This window comes from Amblyomma maculatum, chromosome 2, assembly GCF_055883805.1.
Source record: "Amblyomma maculatum isolate TAMU_Amacu chromosome 2, ASM5588380v1, whole genome shotgun sequence".
NCBI lineage: Eukaryota > Metazoa > Arthropoda > Arachnida > Ixodida > Ixodidae > Amblyomma > Amblyomma maculatum.
The window spans coordinates 123,432,989-123,452,462 of record NC_139345.1 but is presented as its reverse complement, the minus strand read 5'-3'; the positions used below and the strand labels follow the sequence as shown (position 1 = coordinate 123,452,462).

Sequence of the window (19,474 nt, the reverse complement as noted above, 5' to 3'; positions counted from 1 at the left end):
TATGACAGTGGACAAAAGAACGGATGGCTAACAAATCGCAAATACTACTGGCATGACAATTCCAGTATAATGAGCTTGAATATTCGTAATACCGTGCACCCGGCGGTGGAGCAGGCTTGGAAATGCGGCTCCGTCTGCGTCCAGGGCTTCGAGTGTGCCAGAAGCAGCGACACCACCAAGACCAGGTACAGCGCGTACACCTGTATGGGACCAGTATACATTGCGAAGACTCAAAACATCACACTGTCTCTGTATATAGCCCACACTATCCAATTGCCAAGAGGCGTGCAAAAAAATTCTTCCGCGGGGGACTTTGCGTGCGTTATTTGCAAATTGACGGAGCAAGTGCATTTCATATTTTATCACTGCCTGATGAAGGACTCCTGTGCTCCTTAACTACGCTACATATTGGAAACAAAGTAGAGTACCCGTAAACTCCAGAAGTACATTTCGGAAGTCGACTGATTGTTCTGCTTCGACCTTTAAGACCGGTAGAGGTCAAATCGATATTATACCTTTATTTTCCATAAACCAATTGGAACATGCAAATTCGTTTATTGTAAATGAAAGACGCAGTATCTGTTATACGTCCGTGCAGACACCTGAACCGCGCCGTAAAGGAAGGGAAGAAGGCGGGAGTGCAAGAAAAAAATTGGAGGACGCTTAAGTTTAGTCGTTAAGAGTTCAACGCGATATAACGCTGTCTGGCGAGGTTCGCATCGCCTTCGCACAAGAACAGACCTCATGACACACCGGTCTTCTTTTTTTTTTGCATTTAGTACAAGTGACCAGCCTTATTTTAACCACCAATTAGATAACCTCCGCTTGGTTATTTCTTCCCGCTTAAAATCTGCAGTCTGTTTTTTCTCCACTGTCCTCAAACTCAATTCTTTGAAGACAATGGATGGATGTATAAAGCGTTGAATCGGGTGGCGACTCTGTTGTGGCACCGCCGTCGATCGAAGGAATTTTCCAGTGAGCGCCGCATCTCAGGTCAGCAAAGCGGGAATGTTTTTCTACCCGCATAACTATTATTTACGTAATTAGTTTCTTTCTAGTGAAGCACCTAAACATTAGCTGAAGTCTATAAGGCAATGCATACATTAGATCCACCTTTATTGGGACAGAAGCAATGCGGTTTTGTGGTGGAGTGCTTGCGTGCTCGCCTCGCACTGCGAAGGAACTGTGTTCGACCCACGGCGGCTCTTTCATTGCTTCTATAGTGCGTAAGGCTGACCGAAACATAATCTGAAGAGCGGCTTCATCACGCTTGGTTAGGTTGTATACCGGTGCGCCATAAGTAAGTTTTTTTTATGGCCGCAGCTGGAGTGACAAGCTGTGTGGTTGGCCCCACCATATATATTAGATGCTCATGTAATGAGATGAAGCCTCTGCTTCCAGGTGGCCTTTAGTCCTTGCTCCAGAAGGAAAGAAGTGGCGCACTGGATTCACACCACGTACCTGATTGCTCCAGAGCTGTTAGTGCTAGAGAAAAGGACCTCAAGAAGCCGGATAGTGCCTCGCTTAGATGTCAACATATAGTCTGATAGAAACAGAGCTGATATTTAAGGACATAGTTCTCAGCGCAAAGGCACGCGGTCACAGGAAAGAAGAAGGAAGAGAGGGCGAACACAGTCTTTCTCCTTCTTTCCTTTGGCCGCGTGCCTTTGCGCTGAGAACGGTCCTTAAATCTAGAATACCAACTAGCCCAACAACTAACTTATACTGAAGAGAGCTGATACTTTGGCGTGGCCTACTAAGGCCTCCAATTGCGATAAAAGTTTTCTGAGGTGCAAGCTCGAGCGTTAGGCTAGCAAGGGAGTGTTCGAGGATATTGATTTATAGCAGCCTGGAGTTCAGTTTGCATGCTTTTTAAGGAGTTGTAGACCACTGCTTCAGTCGAAATAGTGATATCTGCATGAGTAAAACGAGCGTTGTTGTTGTAGTGGTTATTTATTGTATGTACAAAAGGAAACAAAAGATGTTTGCCAGCCCCGGTATCTGCTATCTTATATCTGAAGCACCTGAACTGGGGCGGCGGAAATAAAGGAATAGCGAGGAGAAGGTAGAGGAAATCAAAGAGGTGAGTGATAGGGAGAAAGAAAAGAGTAGGTAAAAATAAAAGAAATATATACACTATGGTACAGTAAAACGAGCGGAAGTGTCACGTTCTAGGTCAACGCCGCTTCCGGCGTAGGCTAGCGAGCCACCGCATTTTTATCTGTTGTAGGCCGTCATTGCACCTGCCACCGCTTAGGTGGTGGACGACGGCTGTTGTTGCGGCGCGCGTCTTTCTCTCCCTCTTCCTTTTCTTTCTTCTCTATTCTCTCTCTTCTGTCCGCACGAGACAGTGAAGGTGGCTCAGCTACAGAGCCAGTAGCTGCAGGCCCGTGCATTTTCTTTTCCTTCTTCCTACAGCCACAACAGTGTGTCCCGCTTTTGCGGCGTTCTGATTGGCTGAGGCGGGATGCATCCCCGCCATCTGCAATGCCACACTTGAACGTGCACCAAGGAACGCCACGCGGCAGGAGCGATACCGTCCAAACACACTTACCAGAGAAAGTGATAGATACTGCGCTTTTCCTTTCCTGTTATATGTTGTTGTTGTGGCTGTAGGAAGAAGGAAAGGAAAATGCATGGGCCTGCTTCTGGCTCTGTAGCTGAGCCACCTCCACTGCCTCGTGCAGACAGAAGAGAAAACTGATTTATTTATAGGAAGGGAAAGGCGCGGTAACTGTCTCACTTAGTTTCTGTGGACAACGCAACCGCGCCATAAGGGAAGGGAGGAAGGTGGGAGGGAAAGTGGAAAGAGAGAAAGAGGAGCCGTAGTGGAGGGCTGCGTAGTAATTTCGACCATCTGGGGATCTTTAACGAGCGCTGACATCGCACAGCACACGGACGCCTCCGTTTCGCCTCCATCGAAACGCAGCCGCCGAGGTCGGGTTCGAACCCGGGTACTCCGGCACAGTAGTCGGGCGTCTTACCACTGCACCACCCCGGCGGGGTAGACCAACACCTCCTAGACAGCTTTGTTGGATAGACAGAAGAGAAAATAGAGAAGAAAGAAAAGGAAGAGGGAGAGAAAGACGCGTGCCGCAACAGCCGTCGTCCACCACCGAAACAGTGGCGGGTGCAATGACGGCCTACAACAGATAAAAATTCTGTGGCAGGCTAGCCCCCGCCGCAAGTGGCGGTGACCCACCTGTCCCAGCCCCATCAGGGGAGTACCAGATCCCTACGACTCATAATTGTCTAGTTCTACATTCCCACCTTCCTCCTTTCCCTTTGGGCGCGGTTCAGGTGTCCACAGAAACAAGTGTGACAGATACTGCGCCTTTCCCTTCCTGCTAACTTATAGCTACTGCTGTTGGGCCCTTAGCTGGACTGGCGTACTGTTAAACGCTGTTAAACTGCTACAAGGTTCTGGTGATCGTGCAGCAACTTCAGCGTCATCTTAGCTGCGACTCGCCCGAGATGCGCCTCACCTACAAAACCAGACATTGCATACAAGCACGCACCTGCCAGAAGACGGACCACGAGGGCCTGTACAGACTGCACGTGTCCCTGCCCCATGTGGTGTCACAGCTGGTGAGAATCGACGGCTGAGCGGCGCTGCTGCCACCCACCCTCTCGCCGTTTTCCGCCCGAGGGACTGGCACTGCCTCTTCCTCGCCAGGCAACTGTGTAGACGAGCTCGGCTGGGGCTGAGCCTGGCTGCATGGACGGACGAGGGGAAAGTAAGCCGAGGATACATACCTAGTATAGTCGTAATCTACACCGAAGCAGAGCAGTATGTGCTTGGGTGAAACGTCTATAGCCATAATACAATATGCTACCGCTGCATATCCCGTAAAGCGGATCACGGAACGAAGAGAGGGTTACAAAGGGCGAAAGGTCGCGTCTTGTTTTTGGTTGCGAGAGGGTAAGTAAAGATTACAGTGTGAACAACGAATTTTCCCTTTTTCTGTAACTGGTTCATAGGAAAGGAAAGGCGCATTATCTGTCACACTTGTTTTGTGGGCACCTGAACCGCGCCGTAGGGAGGAAGATGGGAACTAAAGTGGAAAGAGACGAACAAGAGCCGTAGTGGGGGGCCACGGAGTAATTTTGACCACCTGGGGAACTTTAACGTGTACTGACAACGCATAGCACACGGACGCCTGTTCGTTTCGCCTCCATCGAAACCTTCAATGTGCTGTAGTCAATGTGCCTCCATCGAAACGCAGCCGCTCTGCTCAGTTGGAGTTTATATAGAAAGGGTTCAGATGGTGATCATCTGGGCTAGTTGGTGCGAATCAAAATTGAACAAGCGCTGGACATTCAACCGAGGTTAATTACAGTGTGACCAACGAAGCTTGTTTGCCCTCTTTCTGCTCTGTTGGAGTTTAGATAAAAAGGGTTCGGATTTGCCCTCCTTCTGCTCTGTTGAAGCTTAGATAGAAAGGGTTCAGATGGGGACTATTTGGGATAGTTGGTGCGAATCTAACACACAAAAATAAAGTTTATTAACACTCTTACAAGCGACACATCGATGAACATACATTCCAAAGAGGCATTCTGAAGTCATATACAGCACTCCGTAGAACTTCTGTTCTTTGAATCAATTATTAGTTCTCGCAACTTGACTGATATAAGTCCCGAGAAAAGCATGTATCTATTGCACAGAAATTTGGACTGTAAAATTGAGAAATGTTTCTTCCTTCCTTCAAAATGCAACTAATTATCTGTTACGGGTTTTAATTGCACCATGCTGTCACTGAAGAGAAGTTTATTGCAATTCCAAAAACTGATACATGCTCATATACTGTACACTCTGTCCAACACTATATCAAACAATGAAATACAAGCTGCAGGTCTGTCCTGCACAACGACCATTGCACTAATGCCAAGCTAGAAAGCACACATGCGCGTGTTAAGACTTCAACATCCCTCCCCCTAAAAAAAGGTGAAAAATGGGAGGGGGGATGTTCAGAAGAAGCCCCACACGACACTTCACACACTCAATACAGCGGTGCTGGCATGGCGAGACCATCCGGACGAACAACAAAGAAACGTGTATGCCAGCAATAGAGGAACCGCGCCTCCAATCTGTTTCCAGACGCTCGGACAGGTGCTTCCAAAGGAGGGGACGGAGATTTGAGCTGGGCGAAACCGGCACTACAATTGTAACTGAGATTTACCCAAAGGAACGGCCAAGGAACTAGATGACGTATGCATATCAAACGCTATCAAGAGGATCAGTGAGTGTCCAGTCAACACATTATTGCGGGGGCGCTGTCAATAACAGACATACAAAAGTTCACTTATGTCGCTTACTAACTACATGCGCACACTGTTGCTAAATAATCTAACATTTTTATTGATGAGTAATAGTGGCGGTGCACTAATGCACTTGCCACTGCCTTGCATCCTAATTTGATAGGCCTCCACAAGCTCCCTTTCCTGCCTGCTCTTTCCTTTTCCGATTACTGAAATGCTATCAAAGGGGGGAATAATGATAATAATTGATTCACAGGAAAGGAAAGGCGCAGTATTTGTCACCTGTAGACACCTGAACAGCGCCGTAAGGAAAGGGAGGAAGAGGGAGTGAAAGTGGATAGAGAGAAAGTGGAGCCGTAGCCGAAACAGACTATAGGCCTAGCGACGAGTACGGCAGGCAGGCAGGCAGGCAGACAGGCAGGCAGGCAGGCAGGCAGCAGCGAATATCCTCGCCACCCGCGGGAGGCGCCGTTGTCGAAGCTCCGCGTTTTGTGCAGACATGCTGCTGTTGCACAAGTATAGCAGGCAGTCCTTGCTACGGAGCAATTTCGACCACCTGGGGATTTTAGCGTGCACTGAAATCGCACAGCACACGAACGCCTCTCCGTTTCGTCTCCTTTGAAACGCAGCCGCACCGTTTTCACATTCCCTGCAGTGACGAGGAAGCTTATTTTGGTCTGACATATTTTTCAGTGAGTTCACGTGTTCACATGCACGATCACGTATTTCTATTCCTTTTCTTTTTCTTTCTTCTCTATTTTCTCTTCTGTCCGCACGAGGTAGCGGACGTGGCTCAACTACAGAGGCAGTAGCAGGCCCGTGCATTTTCTTTTCCTTCTTCCTAGAGTCGCAACGTGCACGATCATTCACGCACCTGTCAGTTTGGCCCGTATAAAAGTTACCACAAGAAAGGGGAATATTATACATGACCTTGTTGGTATGCTTGAAAGAGCATTCATTGGTAGCTTGCTTTCCTTTTTTGCCCTTGGAAATTCTTGAGCATATGCCTGAAAGCCGAAAAGACCCCTTTCACACCCGTGGGGTTTAATAGGGGGATAAATACGTTTCAGGATACACGTCCTTTGCCGTGCGCAAGCGGCGCTGACAGCTGCCGCGGCTGCTTTCAGTATTTCTCGCCAGACTGTACATCGACGCTTCCCGCTCAGTGTTCACGCGCTTTGTGATGTGGGCAGCCGTATATTTTGGATAACCATTGCCAGAATTACACTTGATGGCCGCATGCAACCGTTAAAGCTTATGCGCGCTCCGTAATCGCCAGAATTGTACAGGGTTTTGAATATTTGGGGGCTGGGATTTAAAACATTCCTATGCAAAATCTACTACACCATTCGAGCTGAAATAACGTTCACAAAGTAGCAAAATATCGTCTACGTTATCTGATAAGTGATTCAACATCGGTACTTGCCTAGAATTTCCGAAATCGAGAAAAAAAACTGCTCTCGGCGGCGTGCACAATTTTCGCCGAAGAGAGTCGAAAAGCTATTTTAACATGGTGCGCCATCTGTCGGGCAGCAAGGCAAGCGCACCGGGATGGAGCTTGTCTCACTGCTCGACAGATGACGCATCATGTTAAAATAGCTTTTCGACTCTCTTCTGCGAAAATTGTGCACGCCGCCGAGAGCAGTTTTTTTTCTCGATTTCGGAAATTCTAGGCAAGTACCGATGTTGAATCACTTATCAGATAACGTAGACGATATTTTGCTACTTTGTGAACGTTATTTCAGCTCGAATGGTGTAGTAGATTTTGCATAGGAATTTTTTAAATCCCAGCCCCCAAATATTCAAGACCCTGTAGACCCGAACTTCGCGTACTCGCGCTGCCTACTCGTCGCGAAACAGGCCGGCAGTTCGGCACCGACTTACATATCTGGCGAAGGTTATTGCTGGTGAGAAGGGGGAACATATGAAGTGTAGGTGCTTGTTATCATTTTCCTAACACGGTTAAGTATACTGACAACCGCATCTGTTCAGGCTGCGTTAGCTCATCGGACGTCAAGTTCTCGCTCGGCCTCCGATTAGACCAAAACCGATCGGGCGACAGCCCGCTGATCAGTTCCGTCGACGTCGCCTACCGAAAACCTCACACTACGGTGATATAGGCGGCGATAGGCGACCGTTGATCGTGCTGGCGTCGTCGCCGTCGACAGATCAGTGCGTCGATATGCTATCCGCGTAGCCCAAATACTGCTACCATGCCAGCCTATGCCGAAGAAAACATACTCTATATCGTTTTTATGCACTAACATGTTCATCAAGCTCTTCTGCATGAGGGACGATCACTGTGTCAATCGTCCACAAAAGACGTGTCCTTTGATATTGCAGCCTGCATTGCAGACGACGTTCAGGCATATATGCCGTAGTGACGTCACACGAGTATTTAAAAATAGCGGTCGTTCTCGGTGGGAGGAGTTTCCCGATTCCAATTTCTATCGCGTTTTTTTTTTTAATGTGCGCCGCGCGCTAGGCAATAAAACTTAAAGTAGGATAACAGACTTCTATATATTATTCACAGAAGTACACTTCTTTTATATAATAAACGGCAATACATCGAACGACCCTGTCATCACCCGCTTAAACTTTAGCGTTAAGCCTAGAAATCGAATCGAATTGTCACTCTGTAATTTACACGTGAAAGTCAGTGCACGTGCACAATCATTAAACACATTCAATACATCGCTACCCATTATTGACGGCAACTCACTCAGTTTTAACTTCAGATGATTAAAAAAATCGTCAACAAACACTCGAAGAACACGCTCGTCAGATAGATTGTAACGAAGAGAATTATCAAACTGGCGAAGAAAATTTGGGATAACACAGGAGCTACACTAGCACCAATGTCACCAGCGTCCTCGCAATACTGTGCTGACTCGACACTTGGTCATCTTGATAGCGTTTTATATGCCTATGTCATTTGGTTCCTTGGTCGGCAGGTTCTTCGAGTAAACCTCAGTTGTTAGTCCAGCGCTGTCCTGTGTACTTTTCTTGTGTTTCTGCATCTTTCACTAGATGAATATGTTAGGGTTAAAAACAGCAGTTCTGTCAGTAAGCTCGTAAGTCAGTTCTGTGGTCATACCTTCTACAGCGGCAAGTGACTCAAAAGTAGGCATATAGTATTATATATTGGGAAGTCGTATATGTATTTGTCATCGAAAGTGCTGACAACATGATTCAACGCATGTTTCAGCCACGGTATTCATATGACACCGCAGTGAAGCAAGAGATTGAGATTCGCTGTTCAACGCTGCCGAATAGGTGTTGATCGCCCGTCACCTACATGTAGCACATGTAGTCTCTGCTTGCTTAATTAATTAACAATTTCTTAATTTGCGCCTCTAATATATCACTCATGCTTTTAAAAAAATTCCTGAGCTCCCGCATTATAAAAAGATATCACTCAGGCGATCACGCGTCGTAGATCTAAAGCTTACGTGCTTTCGTGGCGGAGTAGCCAGCCTGACAAGGCATCAAAGAGCCCCGGAAGGTTGATTCCTCTCCCACCCTCCTACCCTAGATGAGAGAACCGAGTCGGCAGCTCCTCAAAACTTTATGATATCATGTAGTTTCAATAATTCACACAATTAACCCATCAAAGAATCAGTGTCCGGTCATGTAAACTGCCAACTACCACATATACCAGATCCATATACCTGTGAATTTTCGGTCACAAAGCCGACAATGCGGATTTTCTGCATAAAAGAGACTTTAACGCTACCGCATTAGAAGTTATAGTTGCGCGAACAAAGACACACACAAGACAGCTGGGTACAGGACGAGCGCGTCTTTGTTCACGCAACTATAAGATATCGGAAGTACTGCACCAACTAAGCCGACAACACATCTTACTGACGAATTAGAAGCTTATACCACTAGATGGCAGACGGCGTAAGGTTATGCACGCGTGCATCGCACGTCCGCAGGTAGTCGTATGAACTTGGGATCGTCCATGTACTGGGCAGAGAGTTTTTAACGTATGTGACAGAACTTTCCTCATCTTGCTGTAGTGTAGCAGCTAACGAAAATACATCACCTCTTTAAGAGAAACATGGCTTGTTATTGCACGCTTTTTGAACACGCAGTTGAGAACATGTTCAACCATAAAATGGTGGACGAGCACACTCTTTGAAAATATAACCACAGCGAAGACATAATTTTCTTTAGGATTTATAAGGTTCAGGATTATTAGAGGTTGTTTGCAGATCGACAAATTTAGGCTACAACGGAGATGTAGTAGGAGAAGGCGAAAAATGCTTCGTACTCGTTGGTGCTGAGTAAGACATCACTTTCGGAGCGTTTCACAGTACTGTTTTGCCATCTATTTTCACTTTAGTCAGCCTTGAACCATGCTCGTTTCCACATGAGTCCAAGCGATACCTATTACCGAACGTAAACTATCTGCGCATGAGAAACTAGCGCCTTAGTGTGGAACTCTCGCTAGCGCGATAATTTACGGGAGTGATTTCAGCGATTAGGTCGTCCATCGCAGCGAAATGTTGATTGTAATGAAAGGATGGTAGATAATTATGAGGAATGACGAGATGGGGGAGGGGGGGGGGGAGGGGGGGCTTCCAGAGAAAGGTACGAGACTAGAAAGACTAGAGACTAGAGGCCGTGAACTTAAAGGATATTTTAAAATCGAATTGCTTTTCTTACCTGTTTCGGTCTCGGTTTCAACAGTCGATTGATTAAAACTTTTTTCCACCAATTTAAGAGGCCCCCTACTCCCCGCTCCTGGCACGCAGGCCTGAGCAACGGGGGCTGGAACCTCCGCGACTAAGGACTGGCGAATATACATTGGTTATTCGCGGCCTCAGCCACCAGGCAGACAGTTTTTTGCTGGTCAGCGGGGACGTCGCTTCGCAACAGGGTTACCCAGGCTTCTCTGCTTTTAATGTTGTCCCTATAGCGCCGGAAGACTTAGGGCATTCCCAAAGTATATGGTCGAGGGTCCCCCTCGCTTCGCAGGCTTTACATTTATCATTTTTTCTCTCATCTATCTGGGTGTGAAACAACCAGACAGGGTTTGGGAAATTTCGGGCTAAATCATGGGCCGCCTCGTTGTCGGGGACGTACGTGTGTGCTGGGACCCAAATTAGGGTGATTTTGCGATCGATTTTAGCTACAGCTGTTTGAATTCGGGCGGCTTCTTGCGAGACCCTGCCTTTTCCAATATTCCAGAGAGCAGTTTTACTGTCGCTGACTATGACGTCAAAGTCAAGCCTAGGTCGCGTGAGGGATGAATAAAACAGTGATATGATCGTTCCTGTGTCGTTTTAATTCCCCATAACACTAAAGCCAGTCTGCCCCAAGGACAGGAAATACAAAAGATGAAGAGCCAGCGATCCAATCACTGTTTTTTTTTTTTTTCATGGCGCGCGTGGCCTAGACTTGATTGTGACGTCACAGACATTTCTCGACGGCTGAAACCGAAACCTAAACTGGCGAGAAAATAAAATTACTTAGCGGTCGTAGGCAAAAACTACTTTGTGCTCCATATACAGGAATGCCTTACGCATCATTGACAAAAAATGCCCACAAAATTTGGTGTCTGTATTCCTTTAACCGGGCTAAAGTGGTGGTATGATGATTATGCTGATGATGATGTAACAGAAATAGCGGCACCATCTCACTCGATCACTGCCGTAAGGTAGTCTTCATTAGTAGGCCAGGGCTCTTCGGACACCGTCTCAGCACCGTGTTCCTCGGCCGTCGAAACAGAGGCTTGTGACAGCCTGCACGCGCGTGGCGAAAACAACTTGAATGCGGCTGAGTAGATACTACTAATAAATTTACGGTGACATGCATGGAGGTATTGTTCCCTTCAGTACACATGGAGGTCATACAACTATACCCGCTAAAATACCTTAACAAAAATAATGAAAACAGTGCTAAAACATATTTCATACATTTTGTACTGATGTCATATTGTTATTTTGTCCCTCTACCAGAATTAATACCCATTCTGAGTATACTACAAATAAAACTATACATTTACAAATGCAAGACATTTATTTCTTACAAAAAATTTGTTGTGGTTTAGCTCTGGTTAACCCTAGTTGAATTGCGAAGCCAACGGTGGAAGCTTCTTTCGCCTGCTACATTTCCCCTATCACGCCCTATCAGTGTAAGGTGCTACATACTGCTATCGCGCACCAGATTCCGACAGTTGTTTTCCAAATAACCTTAGTTGTTTTCCACATAAACTTCGTGAAAGCATGACGAGGCCACTTGAACTCTTCCAGGCCGATATCACTTACCTGGGGACACTTAAGCCCCGGCTGCTCGACTGAAGCGGTGCTCATCCTTTAAGGGTATGACGCGAGAGCGTAAGGGTATGACGTGACTGGCGCACGAATGCGCCAGTCACGTGATACTTTTTGCCTTTCACGGGCTTTCTTTAGGGCTTGGAAAACGATACACGTGAGGTTTTCTTTATCGGAATAATATGGAATGGGGGTTTTAGAAGATGCTCACCAGCTCTGCAAATCACATCTGTTGTCTAAAGGCAATAGTTATTAAATTAAAAAAATTATTTTAATTACCAATTAGTTAATTGCAGAACTAAAAATTGCCTATGGTGCGCCAGATGGCTGGAAGCTGTACACATATGATTTCTCTGGCCTATCTCAAATGCTTCATATTTTAACCCTTGGCTAAAGTTAGCTTGGACACCCTGTATATATATATATATATATATATATATATATATATATATATATATATATATATATATATATATATTTTTTTTTTTTTTTTTTTTTTCACGTATTTGAAACAGGCTGGAGGCATATGCCTTCGGTGTTGCATTTTCGACAAGCTTTATTTTGAATAGCGAGCAAGAAGTTTGACAAAACAATTTCGAACATATTTTGAGCACGTTCGTGAATAGAAATGAATGGTTGTATACTTTAAGCACCTTACATTTTGTTAAATTCATTTATCTAATCAAACTTCCTTATTCAGGGTTTAAAGGGCTCAAATAAACTGAGCTCGTCATTCTTACGGGGGACTGAGAATACTGGACGGTGATTTCGCAGTTTGGTTTGGTCCAAAAGTCATTCAAATCATCTTGCTACCGATTTCTCATGATCGACACAGAGTTGCATGTACTGCAGTAATAAATGTTCAAAAAAGTTGTTCGCAGCATTGTTATGCTTAATCCTACAGCCACTTCGTAGTTCGTTAGTTGAAAATCTAAATTTTGCACTAACCTAAAGGCACATGCATCGCGCAATGCGATGTAGCGGTCGCAGCTGATCAAAGTTGATCGACATACTGAACAGACGAACTGGCACCTGAGCAGTGACGACAGTTTCGGAAAGCAATGCGAACGTCATCGTCATCATCATCAGCCTGACTTATACCCACGGCAGGGCGAAGGTACAGTGCTCTAGAATATTGGGCAGTGTCTCGTGCGAGGGCGGAGCATGGGCTCTTTTTGCGATGACTGCTGCGCCATGGGCCAGGGGGCGCTTCGTGTAACAGGTGTGCGCAGCGAGCCGTCCGCTGGCTGCGCTGCCGTGAGCGTCGGCTCATCGTATCTGCACTGCGTGGTGCGCTTAATTCGGTATTTAATGCTTGGTGATCGCCTATTTGCTTAAGAATTTTAACATTTCAACCATAATGCATTGTTCCGTGGTCTGCGCGGTTGTATGGCGCTGTAATGCGAGCGACGATATTGGTACAGTGAACTAGAATATTTCACTGTAATATTGGTGCGGTGCGCGCTATTAGCCACGAGCTAAATACAGCTTAGGTCGTACGTCGCGTGTGTTATGAGTGCATCTCGTGTTTCCGAACCTATGTGAGTCTATTGCACACACTTAGATAAATATGTTGCACAGAAAGAAATTCATTCGAAGCCTGCGGTGTTTCGAAACTCGCGAATCTTAGAATCCTGTCTGAATAGTGTTTTAGAGAGCTCTTGCGTTGTGCAAAAAAAAAAAAAAAAAAAAAAAAAAAAAAAAAAAAAAAAAAAAAACAACGAACGTCATTCTGCAGACAATCATTTATTCAGGTTCCACACATGGCGCAACATGCAAATCAGAGCCTTGGTATGCCGTACCGTCCTTGACCGCAAGCGTACTTGGGAAAAGAAATCTCCGCTGAACGACGAGCACTCACCAGCAACTGGTTGTATGCCTGCACCAGCTAGGGCACTACTGTAGCCCACTAACATGTTCAATTAGTGCCTCCGCCTCTACTGGATTTGAAATGTCTTGCGAACAACTTTTTTCCTCATATAGAAACTTCCGCCACAAGAGCCTCCTCACCCGATTTTGTAGCCGACATATCAATTTTGAGCTTTTTGAGGGCCAATTTGCTGTCTCCGGCAGCATCCAGCTCACATGCACTCGGCGTAGTGGAAAGCTTTTTCTCAGCGTGGCAAGGCGATCCTTGACCACATTTCTGGTATTTAGTAGGCTGCAGGATCTGCTTTTCAGCCATGCAGTAGTGGATTCATACTAATCTTCTGAACCTTTAAATCTCAAATGTAAAGGCGAGCACCTGTCCTCACTTCTCAACTAGTTGTGATAAAGTGGAAATCCTCATTGGCTTTTAATACAAGTGAGAAGCAAAACATGCAGCCTGGTTAATTTTGGCAAAGACGGCACATTCGTTTTTCTTGGCAAAATCCCCCCTGTTGGGCTCCTCGGGACTGTCGCCGTCAGATGTCGGCTGCTCTTCATGAGCTAGCTTGTAAACACCGTCTCCGCTTCGCTGCATGAATTGTCTGTTCACAGATGTTCCCGACTTTCATGGCAGCGACTTTGAAACATATTTTGATGCGTCCGGAAAGATGGTCGGAACGGCGTCATCAGTGTGTGACCGGCCTCTACTCTAGTTACCGTTGATTGTTTTATACGTGCGCTGAATGAAAACTTGTTCAAAATAGCGCTCGTACACAACGCTTGCTTCGTTCAGCACTCTGTCTGCTTTCTTGATGTTCTGTGACCAAATCTCACAGCGATCGGCATACACGGAAGAGAGAGGAACTCCCTTGCACATGGCTGTAACCGCTATTGCAGCCCGGCACTATCCCTTATGTCGCGTCGTCTTTCCGTCGTCGTGCACGCATTGCTTAGATGTTATGTTTCAACAACACACCAAGAAGGCGCAACAAACGGCTAAGAACATGCAGAACAACGAAACACGAATTCCTCAAATCAACGCGCGAAGACGGTCTGCGCTCGTCTTTGCATGCAAGCGAATGGAGCTCGGCTCGGCGCACCGCTCCCCTTCGCACACCTGTTACTGGCAGCGCCCCCTGGGTGTCACGCGCGCTTTCATCGCGGTGGCGACCTCGCTCCTCTATTGTTCCCCGGCGCGGACGACACACTGCCAAAGATTCTAGAGCACTGTAGCGAAGGCCTCTCCCATATTTCTACAATTAACCCTGTTCTGTGATAGCTGCATCCACTTGACTCCTGCGAACTTCTTAATCTCATCCGCCCACCTAACTTTCTGCCGTCCCCTGCTACGCTTTCCTTCCCTTGGAATCCAGTTTGTTACCCTAAGCGACCATCGGTTATCCTCTCTTCGCACTACATGTCCTGCCCATGCCCATTTCTTATTCTTAATTTCCACTAGAATGTCGGTAACTTGAGTTATTTCTGAGCAAAAAGTAAGGTCACCAAAACAAGTTCATGAACATTTCCAAAATTGTGTTGCACTTTCATGATAATTCGAGCAAACTCATAGCGAATATCTGAATATATAGTGTATTGCAGCGAAATACAAGATGGCCGCGTCCCACGAACTCTCACTGCAGCTTCTTGAGAGTAGGGTCTGATTTTGTTTTGGGGGTTTAGCGTCCCAAAGCGTTAAGAGACGCGGTAGCGGAGGGCTACCGAAATTTCGACCACCTGAGGTTCTTTAACGTGCACTGACAGCGGCCGCCGTGGCCGGGACTGGATCTCGCAACCTTGGGTATACAGCAGTCGAGCGCAGTATGCGCTCCGCCACCGCGGCGGGCCTAAACGAGTGCGATGGCAGCTATATACCCTGCTATTAGCATCCCTTGCAACTCCTTAACGACAATATTCCTTTGAATCGGTAGCTACTATCCAGATCTGGTTTTCCCAACCATAACAAACCTAAACCAGCCGTCGTGTCCTCATTTTTGCCTATTTCATTTGCTAACATACGAAGTATTATATTATCGTATTCACCGAAACATGACTCCACCCTGATATCAGTGATCATGAAGCGCTATCGGGCTCCACTTCATTCAATGCATATAGGCGTGATTGACCTCAAAGGCGCGGGGGAGGCGCCCTCCTAGGAATAAGAAAAACTTTTACTAGCTCCGATTTAGAAATAATCTGGACAGCTTGCATGATTTCGTCTTCCAAAGTTTTAATAGGTAACTGATATCGCGCACCAGATTCCGACAGTTGTTTTCCAAATAAACTTCGTGAAAGCATGATGAGCGCGCTTGAACTCTTCCAGGCCGATATCACTTACCTGTTTGGGGATTTCAACTTCCCGCAGATTGACTGGATAAAGCTATCATCCCCTTGTAATGAGTCAAAAAATTTTACAAACGTGACTTTAGATTTTAATCTATTTCAAATAGTTACCAAGCCCACACATGGTTTCAGTATATTGGACCTCATACTTTACAACTGCCCCTGAAACAATTAGTAACATAAATTCTTTATATGGATTCAGTGACCACAATTTGCTTCAGGCGACTATTAACATTCCGCGACCGTTTTGTAGTCCCGCGCGAAAGCAAATTCGTGATTACAATAGAGCTGATTACAATGCTTTCAACATAGAATTTCAGGAATTTTCAGACAAGATCTACTGCTCCCTGGTTTCTATGACCGGTCTCTCAATGACAACTGGGTCCTATTTAGAGAGAAACTGGCGAAGCTTGGTGCAAAACCATGTTCCCCAAGTTACTATAACCAATGATACATATCCAACCCAATTGGTTTACAAAAAAACATAATCGAATTAGGAATAAGAAAAAGCGGCTGTAAAAAGTGGCTTGGTAACTATTTGAAATAGATACAAAACAAAAATACCAAACGCGTGAATTCTCCGATAGCTTGGAATAAGTATAAAAACTACCTGAAAACATACTGCTCTGTTCTTTGTGACGATAAAGATAAATATTCTTCACAAGACCTTCCTTCTCTGCTAAAAAACAATCCGAAAAAATTCTGGAAGATAATAGGTCAGCGTATAGCATGAATAACAACATTTCAATACACGACATCGATAACATTCCTTACTAAAGCATTTAACCCTTTTTTCACATCAGTATTCGCTACAGAAGACAGTTCTAATGTTCCCCACGTATCTGATTCTGGCTACCCGTATATGGCTCTAATTGACATCAGATGACATAGTCTATTTGATCACCAGCTTTAAGGTATCCTCTTCAAGTGGCATTGATGAGATCAATTCCAAAATACTAAAAAATACTATTTCCATGTCTAGTACTCTCTAGTACTTCATATATTTGGGCAATAATTATTAACGGGCATGCTCCCTGACGATCGGAAAATAGCAAAAGTGGTACCAGTTTACAAAAGTGCCAATAAACATTCCCTCGAAAACTACCGCCCCATTTAATTCACTAACATACATCTGCTGCAAGATGCTTGAGCATAATATTTATTGCGTCTCATATATATTTACGGTCACCTGGAATCTAATCATTTCTCTTTTTCAATCAACGTGGCTTTAGGAAAGGCTTTTCCTGCGAGTCACAGCTTCTCGAATTCACTACTGACCCGCATTCCAATATAAACTGCAGCTTACAAACTGACTGCGCCTTTCTTGAATGTTCAAAAGCATTTGATCGCGTAGCACACTGTCGCCTAATATCGAAGCTTTTTGCTTCCAGCTTAGACTCTCTGACTTTATCATGGATTCGGAACTTCCTTTCTAATCGCCAGCAGTTCACAGCTGCTAATAATTACTCCTCTCCTCTCTCTGATGTTACGTCGGGTGTACCGCAAGGAGGCGTCCTCGGTCCGTTGCTCTTCTTAACTTATATTAACGACTCACCGAGCAACATTTCATCTAAAATGCGAATATTTGCTGGTGACTGCATTTATGTCGAGTTATAAAAAGCACCTGCGATCACACTGCATTTCAATGTGACTTGCATGTAACACATGGCATGACCTTGAATGTCTCCAAGTGTAACATAATCTCTTTTTACTCGAAAGCCAGCTACTTATCACTTTCCTTACACCATCAGTAACAACATATTGGCACGGAAAAATGAATATAAATATTTAGGCGTTCACCTAACACCAAATCTTTCGTCGACGAATCACATAGTTAATTTCAGCTAATGCTTCCCGGTAATTAGGCTTCCTGCGCCACAACTTCGCTTCTTCTAATGTGCGTAAACAAGCCTATTTAATATTTGCTTCATCTCAACTAGAATACTCCGCTTCCATTTGATCTCCCCATCAAAAATACTTAGTCGATATGCTAGAATCAATACCAAACAGGGCCAGCTCGTTTCATTACTCTATATTATAGTTATCATTCAAGCGTAACACAAAATAAGCTGGAACTTTCGCTCCCTCCGTTAAGACTACGTCGAGATATTGCCTTTCTATCTCTATTTCAGTAATCCATGCCACTCATTCATCGTTATAGCACCTGCAACGCCAGATCCCACAAGAAATACAGCTTTACACGTATTTATGGCTGTACTCATGCCTTAACTTTTCTGCGCTACCACGTGCTAAACGCCTGTGGAATGGCCTTCCAAACCACATTGCCTCTCAGCGCAACGGCAAACGGCGGTGGCAGGAGCGCCGCGCGCAGAAATCGGAGAACATGCGCGGTCGCCGCCACGGAGGAAGAGGGAGGGAGGAGCGCGCTGCCCGGGTTGCAGAGGACGACGACGGGAAACGCAGGGCGCCAAAGAGCTACGCTCTAAAATGGGGCTCGCCACGAAGGTGAGTTACGAGCTGAATATGATACTTCTCCAAGCGGCCCGGATGCACGCAGTCCGTCCGAAGGCACCTGACACCTGTTCAGCGATCCTAAAGACAGCACGGCTGTTGTGACGCTAGGCACGGTTAAAGAAAATAGACCAAACGAAACGGCGCACATCCAAACACAGCAAAACGAGTAGACAGAGCGGCGCCGGTGCGGAACTCGCGTTTTGTTCACAGGTTGGCTTAGCGCACTCTTGTCAGCGTGCGCGACTAGCGAAGCCTTTATGCTTGGAACTCCTCCCTGTTGGTCTGGTGGACAGTAACATCAACTGCTGATTCAAAGGTAAGAGATTCAACAGTTACATTCCATATGATTTTTTTTGTGTGTGTGTGTGTGTGTGCAAAGAACTGGAAGAGCGCATTTATTATGTTTGAAATACGAGTATTAACACGGGCAGATTATACCTTCAAGGTATGCGCGTCTTCTGCCTGTTGACGCTGTTTGTGTTATTTTGTGAAGACTGAGGCACATTTCACTTGTCTCTTATACCACCTGCTTCTAAGACGAATATGCAAAGAACGAGTGTACCTTTGCTTTAGGTTTGCTCAGCCCTCATCGAATAGATTTATGTGCATAATCATGGGACGGAATTATAAGTGCGAGTTTTTCGTCTCGTGAAGAACGGCGTTGAAGCAGTTTTGTGCCAAAATGTATATCTATATTGGCTCTTAAAAAGTGGAAAATACTCATAAAATGCAATTCCTATTGCTTATGATTTGAGTGCGATAATTTCTTTTCCTGATCAGTATAGCCTCTGTTTCGCTGCCTTCTCAAAAAGCAAAGTGGCTTGTTGAGCGAGTTGGTTGGACATTATGTTAAAACAGCGCTAGAAACAAGGATAGTTAGAAGGACAAAAACATCAGTGAAATGTGTGTTTGTCTTTCTACCTACCCGTGTTTCTAGCGTTGTTTTAACATAACACATTCTAGGAAAGATTTAGCGCCCCGCACGACGAGAACATGAGCGATATAAACTCTACTTATTGTTGTGCATAGTTAAGCACATATAGAATATCGCAGTTTCTATATAACAACAGAACAAAATAAAGCTACCTATACGGAGCTTAAAATCGTTTTGCTGGATGAATTAACTAATCTGTTGGATAGTGTATTTGCGGTTGTGAACAAAAGGTTGATCTGTATACGCTGTGCTCGCATGTGGCCAGTCATGCTGCGCTATCGAATTATCCGAACAAAGAACTACTCGATTAAGT

General features: G+C 45.4%; 1 protein-coding gene and 1 long non-coding RNA gene across 2 annotated transcripts in view; one reads left to right on the top strand and one right to left on the bottom strand.

Moving 5' to 3' along the window:
• LOC146199747 (uncharacterized) overlaps nucleotides 1–19,474 on the bottom strand; it is a 43,965-nt gene that overhangs the window by 11 nt on the left and 24,480 nt on the right. Inside the window, exons 4-6 of the mRNA XM_084595242.1 lie at nucleotides 10,911–11,012; nucleotides 3,519–3,714; nucleotides 1–200 (exon numbers count right to left, since the gene is read on the bottom strand). The exon at nucleotides 1–200 is cut by the window's left edge and continues 11 nt beyond it. Of these exons, the coding sequence (XP_084451368.1) occupies nucleotides 45–200; nucleotides 3,519–3,714; nucleotides 10,911–11,012 (454 nt within the window). The 3' untranslated portion in view covers nucleotides 1–44. The remainder of the gene's footprint in view (nucleotides 201–3,518; nucleotides 3,715–10,910; nucleotides 11,013–19,474) is intronic.
• The window catches only part of LOC146199742 (uncharacterized), a 58,312-nt gene continuing 57,254 nt past the window's right edge, over nucleotides 18,417–19,474 (top strand). Inside the window, exon 1 of the long non-coding RNA XR_014705116.1 lies at nucleotides 18,417–18,543. This is a non-coding gene — a long non-coding RNA (uncharacterized LOC146199742). The remainder of the gene's footprint in view (nucleotides 18,544–19,474) is intronic.